The sequence below is a fragment of the Parus major genome, unplaced genomic scaffold (genome assembly GCF_001522545.3).
Source record: "Parus major isolate Abel unplaced genomic scaffold, Parus_major1.1 Scaffold288, whole genome shotgun sequence".
Taxonomy (NCBI): Eukaryota; Metazoa; Chordata; class Aves; order Passeriformes; family Paridae; genus Parus; species Parus major.
In genome coordinates, this window is record NW_015379270.1 from 119,106 (window position 1) to 139,632 (window position 20,527).

At 44.6% G+C, this 20,527-nt stretch overlaps 1 protein-coding gene across 1 annotated transcript in view; it reads left to right on the plus strand.

Moving 5' to 3' along the window:
• Positions 1–20,527, plus strand: part of CTNNA1 (catenin alpha 1) — a 117,702-nt gene that overhangs the window by 19,356 nt on the left and 77,819 nt on the right. Inside the window, exons 4-7 of the mRNA XM_015615852.2 lie at positions 5,935–6,101; positions 6,896–7,015; positions 8,849–9,115; positions 12,717–12,920. Coding sequence (XP_015471338.1) covers positions 5,935–6,101; positions 6,896–7,015; positions 8,849–9,115; positions 12,717–12,920 — 758 coding nt within the window. The remainder of the gene's footprint in view (positions 1–5,934; positions 6,102–6,895; positions 7,016–8,848; positions 9,116–12,716; positions 12,921–20,527) is intronic.

Below are 20,527 nucleotides of genomic sequence, written 5' to 3' on the forward strand. Positions count from 1 at the left end.
TGGAGCTGACTTACTCTAAAATATGCACTAGTAAATATTGTTGCTCATAAATCATTTATCATTCTTCCAGTCATGAGTCTTTTCTATGCTTCAGTGAAACCCAGTCAACTGGTATTAATGGTGACGGCTGCTGCTGCAAAAAAGGGAAAACTCATTAGCATTAATTACTTGTTTGTAGCTGAAGTTGCAGAGTGGTGAAATATTAGTTGAAAATGGTTCTAAGTTCTGGATGAGCCTGGTTGACAGACCAAAGAAAGATCAAGGTAAGAAGGCTGCAATGTAAGGGGCTAATTGAGTTGGCTTAATTTAACAACAACAAACAGCAAGAGAGCCTCCTTTGACTCCAAGCTTTAATTGCTGGTGCTCAACTGCTGCTCAATCAAGAGTTAGAGCTCATCTCTGGGTGCCTCCAAAGGGCTCAGTGATGCTGGGGGGAGAGGGAGCTCTGCTCAGCCCTTGGGATTGAGAATTTCCCTGAGCAGGATTTGTAGCTGAATATTGTAGTGAGAAGCTGGTGGGAAGGAGAGACTGATAAAAAACCTTCCAGATGACCCTTTTGCATGTTTCATGGTTTCTTCTTGGTTCTGAGCCTGCACGTAGGCTTGGTGCCAAAACCTCTCGGCTCTGTTGGCTTTGACAGAGGAGATGAAGCTCATAACTGAGAGGTGCTGGAGTGAAATAACTTCCCACCTTAATGTTGCTTCTCTTCTTCCTCCCTTTTTGCTATTTGCAGCTTGTGTGGATTCTGGTGTTAGAGGGGTGGCTGTGCCTGTTTCCTCAGGCTGGTGGGTGATCAGTGAATCTCCTGGACACAAGTGGTGCCCACCATCCTCTGTGGGGACACAGGTGCAGCACAGCCAGGGTCAAAGCTGGGCCAGTGTTTGGCCAGGTTTAGCAGAGCAGCTCTTGGTGATGAAAATGAAAAATCAAACTGGTCTTTGAGGAAATGAGAAGCAAGTGGTGAAAAATGAGCTAGAACAGAGGGAAGGGTTATTGCTGCCAGTGCCCAGGAGGATTGCAGTTCCCAGCAGTGCTAGTAACAGCAGGGAGACAAAACTTCCCAATATATCTGGTTATGTACACTGTGTCCACCTCAGAAACCAGCCAGTATTGTGTCAGACCAGTTGAATTCATGAACTGGAGGAACAAGGAAAGCATGGTGTGAAAACCCTGTGCATGTGCTCAGCAAATCTCCTGGCGTTGGTGCCTTCAGCTGCCTTTTGCAGCAGGGGCAGGAGTGGAGAGGAGAGCCTGGGTGTCCTGGTCAGCAGCAGTGGGATTATAGAGAAAGAGCACAATTAATCTTCAGTGGAGGACAGGAAAGTAGCATTAATAATGCCACTATTTAGAGTAGGGAGTGGTTTAGTTACTGTAATAAAAAAAGATGAATGGATGTAGACAGGGATTATGATGATGATTAGGACAATAGATAACTTGTCTCATCAGAGAAAATTAAAAATTTTTTTTTTAGCCCGTCGAGAAGAAGATTGAGAGAGTACATGATTTTAGTGAGCATGCTTGTTCATAAAATCCTATTTGTTGGGGGTAAAAACAAAGAACTGAAAAGAGCTATTTTGAATGAATAATAGCATGGCTGCCTACTAAATCAATATAAGTGGATCTTCAAAGTCTTCTTGTTTTTCACAATGGAGGAATAAGTTACAGCAGGCAATTTAATGAAATATCCTACAGTAAGATTCCTGGCCCTTTAAAGCTTTGGACTTTTGATTTCTTATAAAGTAATAAAACTTTTTAAGGTTTTGAGCAAAAAAGTGGAGATAAGGAATCAAACGGTTTTTCAGAGTAGATCCTGCTGTGGTTGTAGAAAAGACTTGGTTTTGGGAAAGCATTTGATGTGAACATCTTGAATTTCAGCATTGTTGCAGTGTTTGTTACAGGCATTTCAGAGGTTTGCTGGTTAACAGAAGGTGCACCACTGCTCCTGCCCAGCCCTGCTCCCCACTGCAGGCTCCCCATGGGGTCTCGCTGTGTGTTGGAGGCTCAGCCCCTCTGCTGCTGTTGGGAGGTGTTTTGGAGCTTGAACCCAGGTGCTTGGCACTGGGGAAGCTTCCACACTGGGCTGAAGAAAGGAATTTCTTCTGGGTCAGACTGGCAAGGCTGTTCCTGATTCCCTGGAATGCTGATGGCTTCTGCTCTCTGTGTCTGCCTGTGAAGATGGGGATCCCAGGAATCCACTGCGCTCTCCTGTTGTACAGCTTTACATAACAGACCAAAAATTAAAGCTTAACATTAAAAAGCCTAAGCCTGTGTATAAGGCTTGAGGTAAGAGAAGGCATGAATGCTTTGATGGCTCAGGTTGCAAATGCAGGGGAATGAGCCAACTGATTGAGCTCAGTGTCTTTCTGCTTCATGCTTCTAAGTGAAGGGTTCTTCAGAACTGAGCAGTGAGATGAATTATGAAAAGGGAAAAGAGTTTTTTCAGCTGTACATCACAGAGGATGTCTGGCTTAAGGATTTCCAAAGAGCAGGAGGAGGCCAGTTGTGGGGCATCTTGAAGCTAAATACTGAATTCTTCTTGGAAAATTTAACTTCAAAATTCTGTTGTGACCAGTTAGCCAATTTGTTAGAAAGGTACGATGCGTTCAGTTGGTTTCCTGCAAGAAAGCTTTTTGTGTGCCACTTTGAACAGCCATAACCTGAGGGAGCTCTGAGGTGGCTTTTGGCAAACTGCAGGAGTGTTGGAGGCAGTGTATGGATTTAAGACAAGATTAAGGAGTTATCAGAAGCTTTTGTTGCCACAAGTATCAACTCCCATGTTGACAGGGTAAAAGAACTCATCCTTTAGAGCAGAAAGCCAGGCTGTGACACTGCTGGTGGAAGGTGGCATTACTGGTGGGATAGGACTTGAGTGTTCACAGCAGTAGAGACTTGAAACTGATTTCCTGCCTGCCTTCATTTGGTGGGGAATGGCAGCCTCTGGGGAGGTGTGGTGGGGGGATGTGAGCAGGAGGGGATGGCCTGGTGGTGCTGGGGTGTCCCTGGCACTGCTGGCAAAGCAGCTGTGAGCTGAAGAGCTGCAGAGTACCAGGGGATGTGTGGGCACAGGAGCAGCAGTGCCAGTGTGTCCTGCCTGTCCCTGCCTGTGCTCTGCCCTCCTGGCACTGGTGCTGTGGAGCAATTCTGTCCATGCTCATTGTGTTCCCCCCGGGAGCTGCCTGAAAGTGCTGTCACACCCTGTGGGAGTGGGGGAAAGAGATGAGAAAATAGGAATTTTCTTTGGATGGACTGGAGTCTGACCATTTCTAAAATGGGCTTGGTTCCATTAGATTTAATTGAATTCTTAGTGCTTTATTGACAAGGTTGTAGGATGGCTATTGTTGCCTCTTCTTTACTCATCTCTGTTTTATTTTCTTTCCCTTCTAATATCTGATGAAGATCTAAGGTTATATTGGAAAAACAGACTACTCATGTAATAATTTGTACCAGCTTTATAATCTGAGTCTCGTAGTTAGACTCTTCTCCACTGTGTTACTTTAACTCTTAAAATCCTTCTTCCAAAGTGGCTGTGTTCTGTGTTCAGTGTTGAAAATGGTTGTGCTGGATCCCCTTGGAACTGCTGATGTGCACACACAATGCAGTACCTGCATATTTAGGCCAGGCCAGAGTGCCCTCTTGCCCTCTGAATCCAGCTAAAAGAACTACCCCAGGGTGCTTTCCCTTTATAAAAGAAGTCTGAAAGCCAGCTTCCCTTAATTGGCAGAAATGTATATATATGCAACAACTTTAAATATAATCTGCTTTTAATTTTGGGAAGCTGGTTATCTTTTGACACCCTGACAAGCTGTTTGAAACTCACTAAATCTTTTAAAATCTCTTGTTAAAATAAAAGGGAATAGCATTTTATTTTAGGACTGGCTTGAAAGGTTGCAATTTAAGAGATGGGTAGAGGATAATTTTGGTTTTTAACTTGGTTAGCAATTTCTGATATTCACGTGAAGCAAGTGGCCTCTTCAATAGGTTGTTTTAAATAGAAAATAAATGAAAACAACATTTTGGGAGTTGAAAATACGGGAATTTTACATATAAGTAGATAAAGAAGGAAATTTGTATTGAATTTTGGTTCTGGCAGCCTGGATTGGAAGAGACCTTAAAGCTCATCCAGTGCCACCCTGTGCCAGGGCCTGCCCACTCTCCCAGGGAACAATTCCTTTCCAATATCCCATCTAAACCTACTCTGTTTGAAGCCATTCCCCTTTATTGTGTTACTTCATGCTCTTGTAAATACATATCCTTAAATCCTGAGCTTGTCAATGGATTTCATGCTTGTGGTGATGACTTTTGTTATTAGCCTGTTCTAGAAGGACTAAAGAAAGGGTTATGTCAGCTGTGTTGGGGTTTTATAATCTCCTGGCTGTTTGAAGCTTCCAGCTTTAATGGTACTTCCATCTCTCAACCATCTGGAAATCTGGAGTTCTTAACCCTTGTTAAAATTATGAGTTGTGTTCCCCAAAGCTGGGTAGGGGATAGCTTTGTGTTGGTATTCAGAGCTGGCCTGTAGTTGGACAGAAGCTTTTTTGCTGTGTCCCAGTACAGAAGTAGCATATTTTTATCTTAAAATGTTATGTGCCACTCTTGGTTGTATTATTTAAGATGATGGAAGGGTGTTACATAGGGGGGAGCATTTGAAGAAAATCGAGTATCTTGATGTGGTTGCTTGGGCAGGCTGGCAGCTGTGCTTGGGCTGAATTTAGCTGTGAAGGTGTAGAGTGCCTGGGTGGGAAAAGCTTCCTGGGCAAGATATTATGTATGAGGATGGTTAACCCCCAGCTCTCCAGCTGTTGGCACTTCTGAGCAGCTAAAAGTCAGCTGTTAAATAAGTGGAAGCCTCCTGGGACCGCATCACGCAGAGATTTCGGGGCAGCCCTTGCCCTGTGTGGTGTGGGGGGCTCCATGGGGCTCACTGTCAGCTGTCACTTGTCAAGCACTGGTGGAGGTTTTTTAGTCTCATCTGAGACAGGCTATTTTTATTTCGGCATTTGGCCACATGGACACTTTTTCATACAGGTTTTTGGGAAGCCTTTGAAACAGCAGCTAGCTATAGCAATCTGCTTTCTGGTCGTCTCTTACTGCCTGACCCTGAGGACCTGCCGTTTTCTAAACTAAGTCCTAGCTGTTTTCTCAGTGTTTCTGAGATTCAGGGAGGTCCAAGGATAACAATGTGGATTCCAAAACTTACTGCTATGTAGGAACTGTGGTACTGGAAGCTGCCCCAGAAAGTGAGGGAGAAATCCAACATTTACTCCTCTGACTGTATGCGGGCATTACTTTTATGCTTTGTGAATGCCTTCTGGAGGAATTGCTCTAGCTGTGCAAAGTGGCCTTTGCTTTTCATAGTTAACCAATGGCATTGTTACCATCTGAAACCCAAATCCTTTGCTCCTGCACCAGATGCAGCCCCACAGGCTATGAAACGTTGAAGCGTTTTACGAAGCGCTGCCTGGCTTTGAATTCCAACCAGGGCATATCCAGCCAGGTCATCGCTCCGAGTTGTTTACGGTCCCAGGAGCTGTGGCAGCTCGCTGTGTGTTTACAGGGCTTTCTGCTGCTTTCTGCTTAACTCCTACATGCACACAAATCAAAGCTTTTGCTCAGGCTTTGAAAGCATCGGAGCTTGGGGAAGAACTGCAGCCCTGCAAAGGCGTGCTGAATTCGCCTCTCTAGAGAATTCTGGCATGCTGGAACACCTGTACAAATGAAAATAAGGACCAAAGTGTGGTTTCCCAGCCCTTCCTCCCTGCACAAGCCCCTCTGCCCCAATGCCATGTGGTAGCTGTACTTAGAGGTAGCAGCATGAACTGTTGGCTGTGTTTCACAAACGCTTTGTTTTAGAGACTCAGGTTGGCTTAGGAGCCCTTGCAGCAGCTGAGGCTGTGCTGGGTGGTGCTGAAGCCAGCCCCTGCTGTTCCCCTGCAGGTGACCTGATGAAGAGTGCGTCGGGGGAGTTCGCAGACGACCCCTGCTCGTCGGTGAAGCGCGGGAACATGGTGCGGGCCGCGCGCGCCCTGCTCTCTGCCGTCACCCGCCTGCTCATCCTGGCTGACATGGCAGACGTCTACAAGCTGCTGGTTCAGCTCAAAGTTGTAAGTGTGGGGCTCTGCTGTGCCTGGAGTGCTGGGGGTGCTCTGCCAGGCGCCCGCCGTGCGTGTGACCCCGTGGGGCGTGCGCTGGCAGCGGCTCCCTGCTGCCGCGGGGGGCCTGCGGGTCTTTTTCCTCTCAGAAGAATGTGGGGAGGGTCTGGGGTTTTTTCTCTCAGCAGAATGTGTGCAGTGGGTGTGTGTCACTCATTTTTATATTCAACTGTCAGTAGCTTTTGACATTGAGCTGCACTCTGTTCTGAACTTTTAGTACAGAGACCAACTGAGCCTTGGTCTGCAGCTGCAGGCGAGAGCCAGCCCTTTCATCTTACAGAATTTGGCTTTCGTATAACCAGTACTCCTTTGCAGCTACTAGGGATGAGTAGGTTTGGCAGTCTAAATAAAAATGAAAGTGGACTGTTTGAGGAAGCCCATGAGCAACAGGGTAGGTGAGTGGTTTGTGCAGAATTGGAAGTGAAATGACATTGGATACCGGGTCTTCATTTGCAAATGAGCTTTGAGGACTCTCCTTGTGCCCTTTGGCCACTGATATGGCTCTGCCAGGGCCCTGGGCTCCTTCATGCTCTTTCAAATGTGTGTACTTGACTGTCTTTGGTTGCTGGTGACTATGAAATAGTAGCTAAGCACTGTGTCCTATTAGCCTTTAAAGTGTCTCTCCAAAAAATAATAGGGAGCAGAGGAAGATTGCTTTGTCTGGCTGGCATGAAATACATTCTGAAGTACCTCCTGACCTGTAGACTGTATTGCTTGGAAAAATATGTGAATATATATTCTTTTAGGTGGAAGATGGTATCTTGAAGCTAAGAAATGCTGGCACAGAGCAGGACTTGGGTATCCAGTACAAAGCCCTCAAACCAGAAGTGGACAAGCTTAACATAATGGCAGCCAAAAGACAACAGGTATAGTGTGGCCACTTTCCTCTGTCCATTAATTCTTATTTTTCTTTTCCAAAATAAGGCAGCCTTGCTGCTCTTAGACACTACCTATTCTGTTAATAATTTTTACTTAATTTTTTTACATTATTGCTGAGTATTTTATGTTGTGCTCTGCCATGTTTAGCAACTTCCTGGTAAGCAAGAAAAGTCTGCTTGGCTGTAGGGTGCTGCTTCTGATGGAATTTGTTCATAGCAACATTTGATTTTGTCAGTGTTTTAGTGCCTCAATGACATGTTGCTGCCCAGGAGCTGCAGTCCCTGTTTTGAAGCAGTGCAGGTGTGGGTGAGGACAGGGAGCTGAGATGTGTCCCAGTCCTGGGCACTCTGCACTAGCCCCTGTTGCTGTTGTGGCTCTCACAGACGGGCTGGACCTGCCCACGTGCACGGGGAGCAGCAGAAGCCATGGCTGGGCACAGCTACAGCTTCCTGAGGAATCCAGTGGTGCTGCTCACTGGTCTTGCACTGAAACCCCCCACTGGAGTGGGGGTTTAAATTCCTGTTTGTTGTGGGTATGTTCTGTGTTTGGATAGTTTGTGCTTAGCCTTAAATTGCGTGTGAAATTTGTTTTGTTCAACAGCGCTGGTGTGACTCATTCTTGTGTAGTTAAGTTTTCAGAAGAAAGCAGAGGTGTGGGCAGTTTAACTTATCAGAAATAGCATAATTCTTTTAGAGCATTTTTTGCCTCTTTGTTCTGTAGATACGTACAAACCAAAACTGCTTATGCACCTCTGACACTGCTTGGGGGTTTTTTTTTGCACAGATTTGTCTTAGAAAATAAGCTGGGTCCAGTCAAAAAGGGATTGCCAGTTGGTTATGTATCTCAAATCTGATTGCAGTAAATGGGAGTAGGGCTGTGATGGCAATGCAATAAATGCTCTAAAACTGCTTTGTGATGGATTGTTCCACACTATGGGAAGTGGTTGTACAAAATCTCTAAATCTCTGTGCCTGCTTGGAGTGCCCTCCCTGCTCAGTGTGTACCTTACAGAGGTCAGCTATTGCCCATTCATTTTAGAGAGTCTGACAGAATTTTTTTCCCTTTTCTCAATAAGGCAGTCCTTGTCTTCATTTTCACTGCCTCTTTGTTAGATTTAAGAGGTAACTTTGAAATCCTGCTGCTGCTAATAACTGTGGTTGTTCCTCCTTTTATGAACTTACTGCTTGTGCTGGACTCGGAGGCTTTATCTGATCATGGTGCTCTGTTCCAAAACAGAGGTGATGGTGCTTTAGAGAATTACAGCACAGAGTGTTTGGGAAAAGACTTATGGACTTGCTCACTAATCTTGAATTAGTGGTAATTACAGTCATTGGATTAATTTTGTCTCATTGCAGGTGAACAAGAAGTTGAATGAGATGATATATTTGTTCTTCTGAAATTAAGTACCTGAGTCTCTTGAGGAGAGTAAATGCCATCTTCTAGGTGTGATTAAAGAAAACATTCTGGTTGTGAACCTGGGAGTTTAAATTAAAGATGATCTTGCTTCTCATCTGCAAGTGCAAGACAGGACAGCTTTTAAAATGCTGGTCCTCTGCTGCAGAGGAACAAAAATCCAACGTCAGGTTTTGAATTGTGGTGTTGTGAATTGCCCTGCAGTGTTGTTGCATCTTGGCTTTATAAAGCTGTCGTGTTCTGCAATTAGTTGAGCCCTTAAGGACAGGAATAGTCAGCAGACAGATTTGAGCAGATTTGAGGCAAAGAACCTGCCTGTCTCTTGAAGATGCGGGGAGACAGCGTATGGACGTTGAATGTGGGCAGCGCTCTCAAATGCTTCTCTTTCCCCTTGAACTTTCCTAACAGGAGTTGAAAGATGTGGGTCACCGCGATCAGATGGCGGCAGCCAGAGGAATCCTGCAGAAGAACGTTCCCATCCTGTACACAGCATCCCAGGCCTGCCTGCAGCACCCTGACGTCGCTGCCTACAAAGCCAACAGGGACCTGATCTACAAGCAGCTGCAGCAGGCGGTCAGCGGCATCTCCAACGCCGCCCAGGCCACCGCCTCGGACGACGCTGCCCAGCAGCAGGGCGGGGGTGGAGAGCTGGCATACGCCCTCAACAACTTCGATGTGAGTTGGAACCTGTCCTGCTTTAGGGCAAATCTGGGAGGAGACTTCCTAACGGGTCTATCTAGAAAACAGATGCAAGCAGCCCCTCCCTCAGCTGGTTTGGGAAAAGATTTCCTTGGAGAAAAGTGGGAAAAAAACTGTTTGTTTAACAAGCAGAGTATATAACCCTAAAAATAAAAGAATAATATTAAGCAATGAAACTTCTTGCTGTTCTGAAGAGATGGCAAATTCAGCAAGTCCTTGTGGTGGGGTGTAGCTCAGCTTGTTCAGTCTCTCATCAGTCCCTCAGTGCTCTCAGTCCTGGTGGGCACCAGGTGTGAGCTCCTGGGGTTTGTCTGGGTTTTCAGTCCAGAGCAGGGCCGATCAGTTCCAAGAAAAAGAAAAGCCACATTTCAGGGAACTTCTCTGCCTCAGCCAGCTAAAAAACTAAAGGCAAAGGAGGGCTCTGTCCCGTTGTCCATGCTGCAGACAACACTGTGAGAAGGGAAGCAGAAGCTCTTATCTCTGTTTCTCAATACAGCCACCTCAGGCATTCCACCACTTCTCCTTCTCCCCCTCTTCACTCTCAGATCTAGTTTTAAAGGTGCAAAACCTATTTCTGGGCTGAACAGACAAATGGAGATACAATTCAGTATCATAAAGGACAGAATCTTGCTGTGAAAAACCCTCTAACTCTCATGTTTGTTCACTTGGTTTGTTAGCCACAGCTTGCTTTTATTGCTATTGCCTGGAAGATGATTTTCTACTGAAGTGCAGCAAGTTGTAGGCAAAGTATGCTTTTTTAAATAAGTCATTTTCCAAACTAGGGTTGATGGAATATAGAAAGTTATATATGTGGTTCTTGGTGATGGAAGGCTGTCAAGTTAAACTAGCTCTGAAATAGCAGTTAGCCTACTGCTACATTAGATGGTTTGTTTGAAATTGATTATTTCATAATATATTTATGTAATGTATTCTTGGAGGTGACAGAAGTGATTTATTCAAAGTGAATCATGTATTTGGAATTGCTGAAACTACCTATTGAGAGGAACACGAAGTGGGAAGTTTTAATACAATCTTTGGTTGGAAATGAAGTCGTTTCACACTGATATGTTGTACTGATCTGTCATGTTCTTTATCTTGCATTCAGCACGTTGCTGGGGACAGCCATGCATTTTTACTGAGATGGCTTTCCTTTTGAAGCCAGGATTTGGTGTCTACCTGATTCATCCTCTGAATTTTAAACACTGCGGCACTAACTTACTCTAGAACTTTATTTAATATTGCAAAGCCATCACTCAAAAGGCATTTAATAGTTGTGGTTTTGCCAGATTTTGTTCACCTTCTTTTTTCCTCTTGCTGCTCTTGTTCCTCCCTTTCTGCCACGTGTATTTTGCCAGGATAAAGTTCTGTTTGAGTTCTCCCTGTGCCTGATGGGGGAAGCCTTTCCCTGTGATCTCTTGGGTAACAAGAGGATGTCATGGCTGTCTTGATCTCTGTGACTGGCTTCAGTTTTGAGTTTGCCTGCCTGAAGTTCCATCAGATGCTCAGTAAGCCTTTGGAGTGTGCCTGAGGGTAGCCCCGAGGGGCTGCAGGCTCTCATGGGTGCCCGTGGGAGGGGAAGGCAGCCCTGCAGCAGCAGCACCGTGTCAGGGGCTGGCAGTGAAGAAGCAATTCAGTTTCAGGTTTGTGGACTGACTTGTACAGCTCAAACCAGCTAATGGGATTTCTGACAAGTCACCCTATTTTACTATACAAACTTTCCAGTAGCTGCAGACTACTTTTTGAGTGTTGCAGTTCACATAAAACTTTTTGAACTTTTAATTCCACTTTGTGAGTCTCTCTAATAGCAGCAGTGCCTGATCAGCAGGCCAGCTTCACGATAGCTTTGTCTCATCCCTGCCAAAGGAGGCTGACAAAACAAATGTGTTGAGGTTCTTGGCAGATGTTATCCCTGCACTTCATTTCCTGCTGCTGCTTGAGTGTTATTACACTCCTGTAATAGAGGTTTTGAGCACACATGCCCCCAGATACTCTAGTGATGGTAAAATATGAAATGGCTACCAGAAGATAACAAGCTGATTGTTATCTCTCTTTTTTTGGCGGTGCAGTTCTGGAGAGGTTGCACACTACCATTGAATTAGCCAATGGCTAAAAGTTCTGGGAAGAATGAGGAGGGAGCACGTTGGAGAGCACATGCCATGTTCTCATCCTGCTGTGATGGCTGCCTGCTTACTCCATAGGGTTGGGAAATGTGCTGCCTGGCAGGAGGAGGTGGTTGTGACGTGGCTGCTGAGGTTAGCTTGAACACAGACTGGCTGAAAAAATTCCCATTTCAAAAAGCTTTGGAGCTTCTTTTAGAATTAACAAATTCCACCCCTGAAACAGCCCAACCAAGACCTAAACAAACCAAACTGTGAAATGGCCAAATTATTTTTCTTTATTAAATTACAAATATGTTTAAACAAATCACCTGAAAGTACTCAAAGGTGATAAATAGTGTGCAGCCTTTCCTGGGGAGCTTCCATGGGTGGTAGTGTTGGCCACTTGGGAGCAGATACATCAGTGCTGCTGTTTCTGCCCCGAGTCTCTTGGTATGAGCTGTGCTTGCTGACACTGTGGCAAGAGAAATCTGCAGTAATTGTAATGAAGAAATTGATTTTGGTGTGATTTGAAACCTTTATGTTGATGTTTCACGTGGGGAATTTTCGAGAATACAGTTGTATTTACCTGCCTAACACTGAAGAGAAGAAAGACTGTGTAAAGTAGGGCAACAGAACACAATGCATAGAGCCAATTTTGGATGTTTGTTTTCTTGTTCATGATGGGATAATTATATCTGACAAGTTAACTAGTGAAGGCCCGTCCAAATTGACATGTCATTAGGAAGAGTTCTGTACCTTGAACCTTATTTTTGTTGGCACATTTGATTTTTGCCATTCATATAACAAGGCTTCCTATGGCCAAGTTTTGTTTAGCTGTCAAAGCAGCACAAGAAATGAGTAGCAATATAATCTGCCGGGAAACCTCTTAGTAATTTTACAAAACTACTCATGAAAATCCTCCTCAGTGCCAAAATGGTGTCGTTTGCCTCTTAATGCCTGACCAGGGAGTTACTCTAAGTGTTGATTGTGTGCATGATTTAACAGTAATGCACTGTTCTGAGCCTTAGAGTGGCTACCTAGAGCAGAGGCCAGATGAGATTAAGAGAATAAAAGTGGGTATTTATTGAAGGCTTTCAATAGATACACCTTGGGCAGTCAGAAGTCTCCGAGAGGGGCTGCACCCAGGATGGATGATGGTCAGGAGTTTTTCAAACAATTATAATCTCAGGGGTTCATACTCCAATTACAGTTTCAGGTAATGAAGTTGTTTACTCCAGGTTTGCCCCCTGCCCAGTTCACTGTTGTTTACATCTCTCAGGGCCTGAGACAGTGAGGTGTCCTTGAGTTTCAGGCCCAGAGAGGAATTGTTTCGGCTGACCAAAATGTAAAGGCGGTAGCTAACACTCCATAAGGAGTTTTAGAGACTAAAGCACTACAAGATTTGAAAAATATAAAAGCTAAATACTAAGGCATCACCTGGGCTAGCGACTGATTTGCAGCACTTTTTCTCTTACCAGAAACAAATCATCGTGGACCCCTCGACGTTCAGCGAGGAGCGGTTCCGGCCGTCCCTGGAGGAGCGGCTGGAGAGCATCATCAGCGGGGCAGCGCTCATGGCCGACTCGTCCTGCACGCGCGACGACCGCCGCGAGCGCATCGTGGCCGAGTGCAACGCCGTGCGCCAGGCCCTGCAGGACCTGCTCTCCGAGTACATGGGCAACGTGAGTACCCCTCTCTGCTGGCTCCCTTTGGGCTGCAGCTCCATGGCATCAGCTGAAATACGGGGTTGAAGCCATGTCCCTCAAAGCTGGTCCGTTCTGTCCCAAACAGAACTTGAACAAGTGGTCCTGAAAGGTTCGTCATGGGGTGGGATGAAACCTACTTAAAATTGATCTCCAGTCTTCCAACCAAGTGTTGTCATCATAAAGTGTTAACCCTTTGGCACTGCTTCTGTTTCTATTTTTTGACTGTTGGCATTGTTTTATAGAGAAATTCAAACCTCGGTTTACATAAGGTGACTGGGTTTATGCAAAAAGTTCTACTTCACTTCTGTTGACTCTTGGAAACTTTAACTGTGTCATCTTTGTAGCTGAAAGCATGAGTTGTCAGAATCAAGTTGATTACTGTTGCTACTCAGTTAGAGTAGAAGTGATGTATGAAGTTGAAGATGTAGTAAAAAAATCTGAGAGCAGTTTGGTGTAAATATTGGGCTCTGGGCAGTTCTTTTCCAGTGTTTAGACACTGAATGTGCACACAGTGTGTGAAGCCTGAGTGTGTTTCTACGGTTGGAGTAAGTGTCATGTCATGTGGATGAGCTGCTGCATTTGAGGGCATCATGGTGCAATATTGGACTTCCTTCCCCTCCATTGCCCCTTTGCTCTTGTTCCAGTGGGTTTTAAACTGAAGAACTTGCTGTGTTGAGAGGTGAGATCAGGATATTGTATGATTATAGATGAGACTACATAAAATTGTCAGAGTTCAATGCTGTCCAAGCTGATTTCAGAAATAAAGTTGCAGAAATGGCAACAACTTAAGCCAACTGTGTGGCTTGTGGCACTGTGGCAAGTCTGAAGAAATCTTATTGGGAGGAGATGAAGTCTTATTTACGATTTTGAACTTGTTTGAGGTGCAACTGAGTTCAGAGACACCTTTTTTAGACAGTAGTACTTATTTAGGAACCTTGCTGCATCAAGAACCTTACCTTCAAATCTTTTGGCCCAAGTGATTTCAACATAGAGCAAAACTGGCCCAGAGGCTGCCATGTGTGGGTTGGGGTGGTGGAATTTGGAGAACAGATGCAGTGTGTGTGGCAGAGAGAAAGGAAAACAAGGATTTCTGTTTACCAAAGAGAAGGGCAAAGTAATTGAACAAAACTGAAAGGCAAGTCTGATGTAGCCTGCGGGCTGAGCTAGGTATTCATGTAGTCTGTCTTAATTGCTTGTGAAAGTAGCTTGTGCTCAGCATTGACATTTTGTAGAACTTCAGACTGCAGCTGGGGAGCAAAGCACAGAGTTGTACCACTCAAAACTCCTTTGAGAAGGGTGTTTTATGAGTCTATGAAGCATCAGCAATAATCCTTCAAATGTGCTGCTGGATTGGATGGAGCCCTGTCAGCACGATTCCGAATGGAGCAGCCACCAATGGGTAATTAACGTGTGCAAGAGGCAAATGCTCGGTCTTGCATGGAGGAGTTGGTGGCATTTGTGTCATTGAAAGTTGGTCAATAGCCATGTGAGAGTGCAGAGCTTTGGCTTCCTCTCACAGCAGTGCCTGTCCTCCTCCTCAGCCATGTGCTTTTGTCTCTGATAGGCAAGTTAAAGTAATCAGGCTGAGATGGAAAGAATGTATTCCCTCTGTTATCTCCTTTAACACATTGTGAAATTAGTGGAACATACTGCATTTTTTAAAGTCACTGTTATGTTATGATTGTAGACAGTGTAGTTGGGGAAATTAGATTAGAAATTCAGTGAAATGGAGTGGAAAAAGCAATTGATAAATTATGGTGAAAATGTGGGATGGTGTGTAAAAATCCATACTGTAAACCCTTCTGTGATTAAGCTGAAGAATGACTAATAGTTGGGAATCTAAACAGTGAAAATGGTTTGATACATCTGCAGGAAGAGTAGGGATGTGCTGACTTAGAGTAGTGGCAGAGGAAATGTCATTTCATGTATATGTATGATATACCCACAGCTCCTGGGATGCTTTCCTCCAGTCTCCCTTTGAAGGAGGAAGTGAATTGGGCATTAAATCTGTTAATTGCACAGCACTTGCAGTGCATCATAAATCCTATCCAAGTGCTACAGTAAGAGGTATTTATTGGCCAAGTGTAAAAATTCAGAGAAGATTGGATGAGGAATACACTGGAAAGGCTGAAGCACAGGACTGTCTTGAGGCAGATTTCCTTTCTAACTTTAAATGCCTCCTCTTCAGTGACTTCTTTTGAGCTTTCTTTCTGCTCTCTGGCAGTAGAATGATTTCTAGACAGTTTATAACTCAAAGTTTAGTGTTTTGGACCCAGAGTTTAACTATTTCTCTGTTGCTGTCCTTGAAGGTCTGTAAGTCTGGAAGCATTGGTGGCTGTATTATGGAGTGTGGCAGAAGTTTTTAGCTGAATAACAGTTTTTGGCAATAAACTGAATTGTAGGATCTCTTGACCCCCACTGCATCTGCTGGCACAGTGATGAATCCTGTGATTGTGCCCTTAAAAGAAGGGCAAGATTTGCTTGTAGTTTGTTACAGAAGTTTGAATCTCCTTTTTCTCAGATTGGTGCGTGTATGATTTCCTTTTTTGTCTAGCACAACTTTTCTTGCTGTTTTCAAGAGCATCTTGGTCAGACTAAATCTTTTATGTCAAGGCCAGTATCCTGTCAGACAGTGGTCAGTAGTGGATCCTGCAGGCAGAAGGACAGGAACAAAGGAGCTGTTTAATTTACCTTGCCCCATGTGTCCCCCCAGTGCTGGCAGTCTGCAGCTCAGGCACTTCTGACCATGCTCTTGAAAATGGCAAGAGAAGTCGTGCTAGTGGCAGGAGTGTTTCTGTGGTTGTTAAGTGAGATGGGCTTTCATTGCTTGTGTCCACTGAACTTCATCAGCCACTTCATGACCCAGCTTCTTGGTTTATAAGCTACATTCTTTGAAATCCCAACTGTTCATCCCTTAATTGTAGCATCTGATCCTCTGGCTTTCTCCCCTCCTTTCCCCCTTCTCCTGGGGAGAGCTCTTTTCCATTATGGCTTTTGCTCACTTCTCACAATTCCAACTGAAAATAGTTTTCCTTTTTAAACTTGCATTGCAGATCCCTCCTGGATTGAAATAGCATGAAGCCTATTTGCATTTGGGTTTTCTTACTTGGAGCAAGCTTGATTCTTGCTGCTGGTGATGAACAGCAGAGCTGGAAGGGGAAGGCCAAAATCCATTATTGATTCTGAGTAGCTTTGTAAAAGCAGAGTAGTCCAAGGTCTTGGTTCTGGGATCAACTGCCTGGAATGCAGTAAATGGACCACATCAGTTCCAGCTAAGTTTGTAACATAACTCACAGATGGCAAGACCAGATCTTCTGTATGATCTGTGGCAGTCAGGCATTCTTGGTGTGTATTTTATTAATTAAACAAAGAAATTTCAAAGCATATTTGAGTTTAGTTGAACATTGATTGCAAACTTAGGCAGGGCAAGAGGGCAGAGCAAAGCATCGAACAGAATGATGTCAAGATTAATAGTGCAATCAATGAAGAAGCTAGTAAGAAATATCAGAAAATACAATGGGTCTGACTCTGTGATCTCATGTGGCTACATGTTGACCTGTTGCAGTTTGCTCCAACTAAAAAGGATGAAGCTGTATATTTCTTGACACTGCTACCAGTTTATCCTGGCATTGCCTTTGCACTGGCAGCTGGTGAGACTCCTCTCCCACTGGAGGTACAGCCAACATCTCTGCTTTTCTGTACTGTGCTGCTCAGCTTTGCCTCAAAGTTAACATAACTCCAATGAAAATACATGGATATCTAAACTACTGAAATGCATTAAAAAACCCCCAGTGGGCTGACAGCTGAAAAATTCCTGTGTTTGAGAAGTAAGAAAATGTGTCACTGACACAGGAATCCACAAAGTTGGTTGTGACAGGTACGTGCTCTGTGCTGTAAGCCTCTGGGTGTCATTAGCACAGGACTTGGGCAGCCTGCCTTGCTGTCAGCTCTGGGTTACACATGGCAAACCCTGCATTAGGTGCCTTTGGGGCCGGGCTTTGAAGGGGTTTGGGGTTTAGCAGGGTAGAAAGCACAGGCCATGCCCTGGAAATGTAACCAGCGGTTTCCAGTGTGCTCTCAGTGTGCCCTGAACTTGCAGAAGACATCAGTTATCTGACTGACATGTAAGACTGGTAAGAAAAGCTGCCTTAAGCTTTTGACAGTCAATTTTTACTGCCTGGTGCAGGAGCCCTGAGGGCTGGGCACAGTTGGGCTCCTTTCCACGAGGCAGCCGTGGTCGGAGGTGTCGGGCTCTGTTTAGTATGCACAGGGAAGTGCAGAGAGCTCTCATTTTCAGTCTATTCTGTACCCCATCAATTTCTAATGCATTCAGCTCCCCTTTCATGCACACACCAGTAACTCAGCCATGTACCAGCAGAAACATTGTCAGGAATTGTAGTTTGGCGAGTGCGGAATGCGGACCCGGAGCCCCATTGTGTACCACATGCTCTTGTACAATAAAATCCCTTGTTACTACATTTGGAAACGATAAATCATGTTACATAAAGTAGCCTGACAGGTCCCATTTCAATGGGAATTTTAATGCTTTCATATTAACATTCTGACTGTGTCCTTGACTGTCTGGATTGCATTAGAGGTGCTTGGCAGCAAATGGAGAAAAGCCATTGGGAGCTGGTTCAGAGCAGGCGTTCCAGGCACACATCACTTCAGGATGGCTTTTTATTTTCCCTGGTTTCCATCTTCTCTTTGGCCTCAAGTGCTTGAGCACCACAGCAGGGTCTGTTTGGGGGTGGGGGTTGTGTTTCTTTTTGTGTTAGATTTTAAGCTGTGCAGTTATGGCACAGCTTGAAGGTGAGGGAGGTGGTTGAGCCCAGGCTGGGGCTCTGCTCTGCCTTGGGGAGCTCTTGCAGGCCAGCGTGGTTTGGATCTTGGGGTCTCCAGAGAAGGTCCCAACACTGCTGGATTTGGACCTGGTGGACCCATAACTTGCTAAATGCTTAGTTTGCACCATTGTGTCTGTGTTCAGTGCAGTTGGGGGAATGTAATACTCCACAAAAGTGCTGTTTCCTCAACCTTAATTGCACTATTTTGCTTTTCTTTCCTAAGCTTCTCTGAGCATCTCTGATGCTTGGAGGTGATTGGGCAGGAAAGTGCCTGGCTTATCTATTCAATATCTGCTGGGAGAAATCATTTGTCTTCAGAACTACCAGCAAAGGATATTTCTACTCCTGACACACTTGCAATTTACAGAATGGAGATGTGTTTTCATGATGAATTTGCCTATTAATAATGTTGATCCACAGTTTTGTATTCCCATCAAGGATCCAAGCTTGGAAAGGAACATGTGAATTTTCACATGACTGTAAAATTCATTTATAGCAAGTATCTATATACTGAAAGGGCTCTTGCATAGCCCTTTTAATGAAAGCATCTGTTTCTCTGAGAATAGATGTGAATTAAAATGGCACACTGATCTGTGTTGATGATAAAGATGCTGATAAAAATTCTGCCTTGAGATAATCTATGCTTTCTTTTTTAATATTGTTTGTCAGTTTAAGATGCCTGAATGCTGACGTGATGGATGGGGTTTGAAAGCCTGGATGGGTTTTCCTGTCATGGACTTTGCTGCTCAGTAGAGAGCTGTGCTATGTAGAGCTGTGCTCAGTAGAGAGCTATGCCCAGCTATGCTGGGCCCTGATTTCCATTGACATTATTGCTTTGACAAAGATGCTGCTTTTAAAAACAGAACATTTCTGAAGTGATAAGAGTTTTAAGTTGAATGCTTACAGGCTGCCATAGAGTAAATATTTCAGCATCATTGGACTGAAGCCAGATGAAGATGGTGAGAACTTCACACTCTGTCAGTCAGGCATTTTTGGGCTGCAGAATCAAGCTTCCAGGTGTTCACCCAACACTATTCTGGTTTGGGACTTAGTGTGGGGTTTTCAGGAGATGTTCTGGCACCTTCTCTTTCTTAGGGAGTAATACAAGGACTTAATGGAGTTTCAGTTCTTAAGAGTCCAGCTCATGCGAAGTTCTGTAAGATCTTGTGATCTTTGGTTTTTGAAGCTCTTCAGAGTCTTCCCTGTCACTCCCAGTGGTTTCCCTGAGCTTGTCCCAATGTTGATGTGGAATTGCTGGTTTAAACACCCCAAACAACTTGCCCTTGCACACCACTGCAGCCATTGATGCCAACGGCACAACTTGCAAGTCCTGGATGCTTTTCCACAGCCAAGACAGTTTTTGTGCTGTGCAGATGCATCTCTTAAAGAAGCATTATGGCTGGCTGAGTGCCTCCTGAGAGAATCCCAGCAAAGCCCAGCACTCACACCTTAGGTCTGGTTCCAGTACGAGCCGAGAAGTCTCTTGAAGTCTTAAATCACTGCTGAGCTCCATCCACTGCCTTCAGCCTTTGCTGCTTGTTTGGTGCAGAGCTGCCAGCAAGAACTCTCTTAAATTGAATAGATTTGACAGCAGCTGGGACTTGTTCTGAACTGCCTTGTACAGCAGAACTCACCCTTGCAGCCTTTCCACGCTTTGCAGCATTTTTGTTACAGACTCTTAATGTATGTAAAAGAGGGAAGGTGGCTGCCCTCACTTACAGTGCTCACTGCAGCCAGCTGTGCAGCAGAGCTGAGCTCCAGTGCTGGCTCTGAACAGGAATTGAGTCCTGGGGATACTCTGAGTGCCAGTGAAGGCTCTCATCCCACCTGGTCCCTCCTTTCCCTGTCACCCTTTGGTTTTCTGTTGGTGAAACACCTGGGTTTTCCTTTCTTGTCAGGCTTATGTCTGTCTCCAGTGTTAACACATTCTGGTCTTCTGATAATGCATTATAAATCTCAACCTTTCTTAATCTCCTATTGATCAAATAACATTTAAGATTGGTGCAGGGAAAACCTGCAATAATAATGTGTACAGCCTCGTTTGTGGTATGGAGGTTGGCATTTTGCAGTGTTTTATTTCTGTTGAGCTGTAAGTGGTTTTACATAAATACACTCTAATGCTGTGCATGAATTCTGCTTTAACATTGTGGTTCATGGCTTAATTCATTTGAATTCTACTGTTTTGTGGAAAAATATTTGAACTTTATCTGCCTACATAAGATCAAATATGTAGTCACCCCTAATGCAGTTCCATTTGGTGATACTTGAGTAGTCTCTCAAAGTCAAATTCGAGGAGTATGGATGGAATGGAGCATGTAAGTTTGCACAGTGTCTGCTGATCTGTGGATAAACAGTCTTTTAGCCTCCAGCAGGATCATGCTCTCAGTGTGCAGAAGTATTACACACACAACTGGGCTTTTCAATTCGTTGGAGGAAAGGGATGATGGAATTACTACAAAGCTGGAATACCACAGTTCTTGTATTGCAATGACAAACTTGCATCTCATGTCCTCGACTTCTTATCTTTTTCTTTTGCCTTCATCTACTACAAACTCTGGATGAAGTTCCATCTGCAGGATGGGATTCAGGAGGTGATGAAGGGAAAGAAGGGGAGCAGTCACTGTCCATGTATATACATATCCCTGTGGCTGTGTGGCACCACTTGTCTCCTCTCCAGTGCTCCCATGACATGCAAAACCTGTTGTGCTCTTTCATTTTTTCCCTTTCCAGTACCTCTTT